Source organism: Marmota monax, unplaced genomic scaffold (assembly GCF_021218885.2).
Source record: "Marmota monax isolate L192 unplaced genomic scaffold, Marmota_monax_Labrador192_F-V1.1 WCK01_AAM20220418_F8-fsc00101, whole genome shotgun sequence".
In the NCBI taxonomy this organism is placed as follows: domain Eukaryota; kingdom Metazoa; phylum Chordata; class Mammalia; order Rodentia; family Sciuridae; genus Marmota; species Marmota monax.
This window is the reverse complement of record NW_026692786.1, coordinates 460,862-467,006: the sequence shown is the minus strand read 5'-3', so window position 1 is coordinate 467,006 and position 6,145 is coordinate 460,862. Positions and strand designations below refer to the sequence as shown.

General features: G+C 49.2%; 1 protein-coding gene across 1 annotated transcript; it reads left to right on the top strand.

Annotated features, from left to right (window-relative positions):
• The first annotated feature begins 2,272 nt into the window (after window positions 1-2,272).
• Window positions 2,273-3,387, top strand: Sdhaf1 (succinate dehydrogenase complex assembly factor 1). The gene has a single exon (XM_046448127.2). The coding sequence runs from the start codon at window positions 2,368-2,370 to the stop codon at window positions 2,722-2,724; it is 357 nt and encodes a 118-aa protein (XP_046304083.1). The 5' UTR covers window positions 2,273-2,367; the 3' UTR covers window positions 2,725-3,387.
• The last annotated feature ends 2,758 nt before the right edge of the window (window positions 3,388-6,145 follow it).

Here is a 6,145-nt window from a genome sequence, read left to right as displayed (position 1 = left end):
GTCTCCTAAGTAGCTGGAATTACAGGCCTGCACCCAGCTAAAAGCATGGATGTTTAAACCCCTGAGTGACCCTGGGAATGAAGAGATGGCCACAGAAAGAAAAACAACACAGAAAAGCAGATACATCTGCCATTGTGTCCATTCCATTGCCAGAGTTGACAATATTCACTACATATCAGAATCTTGAGAGTTCTTAGAGCTTTAAAAACACCAATGAAAGGCACAGTGACAAAGGGCCTTGAAATAATTACTACTTCAAAATAAAAATATTACATAAAATAATATAAATTAAGTAGCAATGTAAAAATACCAATTGCAAACATTATATTGCACATTTTATTATATGAATATACTGTGTCACATATTCCCATAAGGTAAATGATAAAACATCAAAGTCATGTGGAATTGTACCTGTCACAGAGCACGCAGTAAACCGATTATGAAGACATTGGTGAGAGAGATGCAATTGGTCCCCAAGGCTTTATTTTCTCCCTTGAAATCTCTCTTTTAGGAAAGTGCTTAAAAGAAAAAGTATCAAATAAAGCTGGAGAAATGAGAGTGGAACCAAAGGGTCATTCTAAGTCCCCTTTTGGGTAAAAAAGTGGTAAGTCGCCTCCTTGGCTTCAACCATGCCTAACGGCATGCTTACTCAACAGGAACCATGACAGAAGACCTGCAAAATCAATCCAAACCAGAAAAATCTAAATGCAGTGGTGTGGCGAGCACAAAACTAGCTGGGTGCAGAGCACAAAAAGATAATCTGCTCATGATTCTCCTTTTCCCACCTTGATCTGACCCCTGCCATCGGCCCTTTCACTCATAAGAGGAGCCCATCTTTTTAAAAATATTTTTTAATTGTAGATGGACACAATATCTTTATTTATTTATTTTTATGTAGTGCTGAGGATTGTACCCAGTGCCTCATACATGTGAGGTAAGCGCTCTGCCACGGAGCGACAGCCCCAGCCCAAGAGGAGCCCCTCTTGACCCACATTGGGAAGCAAGTGTCTTTAGAGCATGAGTTTTCCCCTCTCTGTTCTTTGTACTCACAGAATATAGTTTCTGACTGTTTTACCCAACTCAAAAAAAAAAAAGAAAGAAAATATTTCAAGTATCACAAATAGAATAGTATTATGAAACCCTACGAACCCATCAGCTCCAAATATCCTACCATTCTTGATTTAGACCTTATTCCTCTTTGCTGATACAGATACACCCGGCAGGATTCACGGTGGTTTCTGAGCCCCTCTAGACTCCTGGACTCCATTTCATCTTCTGACCCTGACCCACCCATCCTTTCTGCAGAACCAGTGCCCAGCGGGGGCTGCCCACTCATGTGCAGAGACTTGGTTGCATGCCTGGCAGAGGCTCAGGGGTTATCCAGTGGTTGGTTCCCTTTGCTCCTGGTACTAATGGGACCCGAGGGGGGGTTTCCCTGCGAGCCTCTCAGCAGCCTGCTAGGACTACAAGGAAATTGCAGCAGCAGACCAGGAGGTTCAAACTGTGTCAACCCAGCCAAGCTGTTCAGCATATGGGACTTAGAGCTTTAACTGCGGGGAAGGACTCTCCCGCTGCTGCCCCAGGACCCGACTCTCACCCGCAGAGGGCGCGACCAGTCCAACTCTTTGAGCTTGGCGCTCTCTCCCTCTCTCTGCTTGTCTTCCAAAACAGAGAATCTTGTCCCGGACCCAGCATTTTACTCCTTAATCCCTTCCCTCTAGAAGTCTCCAAGGCTGGGACCCCTAAAGCAGACCTGGCCTGAGGAAGCGAACGCACGCAGCTTTTAATAACTAATGACAAAGTGCTTGGAGCCAGGTGGATCGCGCCTGTAGTCCCAGCTGCCCCGGAGGATCACTTGACTCCAGAAATTCTAGGCCAACCTGGGTAACATAGCGAAACCCGTCTCCTTAAAAGACAAAGCAAAATAAAATGTTTGTCTTTTCTCTCCCAGTGTTCCCACGCCCTTGGGGTCAGAAGGGTCCACGTCCCTAGCTCCCTCTCTTCCAAGACCAAGGGGTTAGGTCAGAACCTCCGGTACTCTCTGACCCAAAGCCTAAAAATCCGAGAACCTAGCTCTCTTCCCCCAGGTCCCAGGTGCTTGGATCGATAGAACGGCTGTCCACTAGAGGACACTAATTCCCCTTAGGGCGGGCCAGGGCTACAAAGACTCCGCCCCCTTCCCCGGGGCGCCGTGACGTAACTGCCACGACAGCCAATCGGGAGTGGAGGTGCCGGATAGCTGGAGGCGGGGGGCGGAGTTTTTGAAGGGCGCGCTGCGGAAGTGACTGTTTCCTTGCCCTTTGGCTTGGGCAGCTGTTTGGCTGCTGTCCACCCGGCCTTTGCTGCTGCTGCCTCCCTGCTGCTATCATGAGCCGGCCCAGCCGGCTGCAGAGGCAAGTTCTGAGCCTCTACCGAGAGCTTCTGCGCGCTGGGCGCGGGAAGCCGGGTGCCGAGGCGCGGGTGCGGGCCGAGTTCCGGCAGAACGCCAGCCTACCGCGCACCGACGTGCTGCGCATCGAGTACCTGTACCGCCGCGGACGGCGCCAGCTGCAGCTGCTGCGCTCCGACCACGCCAAGGCCTTGGGTGCTTTTGTGCGCCCGCGGGGCCCGACGGAGAAGCCTGGCGGCGCGGCGGCCCTGGGGACCCCGCCTGACGATGATGATGGTCCAAAGAGCCCTCTCGACGACACCGGGGCACCGGAGATCCGACCCGATGGACGATGACAGGCAGAAGAGCTCTCTCAGTGGTGCAGAGGGGCCCGCCTGGCTCCTTGAAGGGGCTCGAGAACCCATCTGATGGAAGATGAGAGGTCTTGAGAAACTAGCTCCAGATTTGGGAAACAGCCCTCCTGGCGACATGGGCGTAGAGAGCCCTGTGGTGGACGGTGAGAAATGTCCTACCTTGCCCGATACATGTTGACAGGTCAGTCCCCCCATCCCCTTGGGGTGGCCTGGGAGGCTGAATAGTGCTCTGCGGAGATCTACTTACCCAGAGTCATGGGGAGCCCAGACGCCCCCTCCCTCTGTCATGGACAAAGAGCCTGAGACCCTTCTCTTCCTTCACCTCTGAGAACACATCTACCCCTGGCTCTCAACGGGACTGCCCTTTCCTGTATTTAACTCTGAGAAAAGCAGACTTTTTGCTGAGAAGCACTTTGGAAAGATACTCTGATGAACCGTGAGAAGACTAGAATTCCCTTTGAAAAGCTTACTGACCTCACCCCCATACACTGTGTCAAACTGGAACCACAAGGAAGGGGTGGGGTCTCACCCCCAGCTGATCAGCTTAAGAATCCCTATTTGATTGTTAAAGGGGCAACTCTAACTCTTGTGCCCCTTCTCTCTCAGGACTGTTGCACAAAAGGAATAAAATTGGGGATGTGCTTAGTTCCCTGTTCTTAAGGATTTTATGGGGAATTTTTGAAGACACACACATCCACACCTGGATTTGGCTCTCTCGGAGAGAATGGATGTAGGGAGCTGTCTCTTCCCTTCTGAAGCCCTCTAGCCTGGCAAATTGGTTGAAGTGGCATTGTTCTCTCTCTTGGGTAAATCCAAGGAGGAGACCCATCCTAGCTTCACTTCAAAAAGACTCCAGTTGACTCCTTTTAAATCAAGTAATAAATCAGGAGAGGAAAAGGTGGAGCTGAGGCAGTAGTGGGGATCTCATATTCTTTTCAGTGTTTCACAAAATCTAGAAACTTACACATCTTCAAACCTGATTGAGGAGTCCAACCTCAGCTAGAAGCTGGGATTTTTGTTAGCAAGGCCCTGGGACAGGGGGCAGGGAGATGGACCCACAAAACACAGGCATACCCCTTCTCCTGTTCCCGTACGAACCTTCCCTGAACATTACCTAGAGTACTATATTTTGCAACCCTGAGCTGTATTTGCATCCAAGTCAGTTAAGAAAGTGGAAGAGGGATGAATTCTTGCAGATGCAATTGAGGAAAGGAGGATCTTAGAGAGGAACCCAGACCTTGACTGAAGAGAGGCCAGGCAGAAAAGACAGTCACTGCCCTAATCCCAATGGAGAAGCCAGGCACCCAAACATTTATAAAGATGGCTTGAAATTTGAAGAATTAGGAGTTTTTCAGAAAGTAGCTATAGACTTCTAAGAGGAGGATCACTGAGGATAAAGGCCTGATAGGGGCAAGGGGGAGAAATACAGGGTCCTAGTGAGGACCTAGAGTGCCTCAGACAACAAAGCTGTGGCACTGCTCTGTGTCATCTCCTCTACTTCTGTCTCTGAATAGTCTTCACCATGGGACCTTAGTCATCTATTCATCTCTCAGCCTCAGTTTTTTTCCATCAAGGTGACTCTGTCCAGGCTCCATTTCAGAATTAAAATAAAGACTTGTAACTAATGGGGTGCCAGGTCAGTGGCGCATACCTATAATCCCAGTAGTTCAGGAGGCTGAGACAGGAGGATCACAAGTTGAAAGCCAGCCTCAGCAACAGCGAGGCATTAAACAACTCAGTGAGACTCTGTCTATAAACAAAATACAAAATAGGGCTGGGGATGTGACTCAGTGGTCAAGTGCCCCTGGGTTCAATCCCTGGCGCACCGCCCCCCCCCCCCCGCAAAAAGAAACTAATAGGATCCTACCCATCCAGCCCCTGTTATGTCTTCCAGCCTTACCTCCCACCTGGCTACATGATCTTGAGCCCTAATAAGCTCCAGGATGGAGCTGCCAGCAGGGTTCCCACTGAGCTGAGCAACCTTGGTCAGCAGAGGAGGAGACATTCACCTGGGTGTTGTGGAGGAATGGAGTTTGAAAGTAGGAAGGATGTGGAGGGAATGCTCCTTTGACAGAGGAGGTGTGCAGGTAAGGGAAGGTTAAGAGCAGGACTACAGAACTCGAATGCCAGTTGATCATAGCTCTAGCACTTGCTGATTACACGGTCATGGGCAAGTGGTTTAACAACCTCTTTGCACCTTTGTGCCCTTATTGATGAAATGAGCATAGTAGTAGGCCCCATCACATGACTGTTATGAACTAGTGAGCAGCCAGCGATGGTACTTCCTCTGCCCGCCACTGAACCCTCCAGCTTGAGTTCAATTGCAGCTGCAGAAGCAGGTTCCCAGCAGGCTGCCAGCTTCCTGCCCATAGCCCTACCTCTCTGCTTCTTTGCTGAAGGGTTTCTGGGAGTCAAAGAAGGTGCTTTAGTGCCCCTGGGGGCAACCCTTAGCCGTGGGGAACAGCAGTCACTGGATGAGTGCCCAGACCTGCCTCTTGTCCATCGAGCCGATCATAATACATGTTCAAGCTTCCTCAGAGGTCCCTATGGGATTGAGCCCCTATTGCCCACAGTGGTCACCACTCCATGAACAGTATTCTTGGCCTTCCCCCCAGCCCTGCCTCACTCTCCCCACTCATGCTTCCTGGATCACCTCCCAAATAAAATTCCTCATCCAAGTCTGGGGCTCAGCATGTGCTTCTGTGTAAAGGAGGGGACTCTGCTGATGCTCTGGGACTGTCTACTGCTCTATTCTTTCACTCTGCCAAGGCCCACTGTTAACATTTTTCAACTCCTTGCCCTGGTCTATTAAAAAAGAATCTCCTAGTCCAAGAAAATTGCTATAAAGCAATTGCTATAAAGTTGGAGTAATTTAGAATATGGATTGTGGGTTAATAATAGATTTGAACTGAGTTGTAAAATTTCCTGATTTTTCCCCCAGTACTGTGGGTTAAACACAGAGGTGCTGTGCCACTAAGCTACATTGCCAGTCCTTTTTATTTTGAGATGGGGTCTCACAAAGTTTCCCTGGCTGGCCTCAAACACGTGGTTCTCCTGTCTCAGCCTCCTGGAAAGTGTGCATTACCACACCGGTAGAATTCCTGATTTTGACAACTGTATTCTAATTGCAGACGAGAATGCCTTTTGTTTTGTTTTGTTTGCAGTGCTGGGAATCAAACCCAGAGTCTCACATTTGAGAGTTTTCTGTCATTCAGCTACACGCCCAGCCCGCCCTTGTTCTTAAGACATACACATTAAAGTATTTAAAGTATTTAGAAGTGAAGAGTCATCATGTCTGCAGCCTATTCTCAAAAATTTCCAAAACATGCAAGTGTGCACGTATGTGAATTTGTACATACACATATATAATAGCAAGAATGTGAATGGTGGGGCTGAAGTGTAG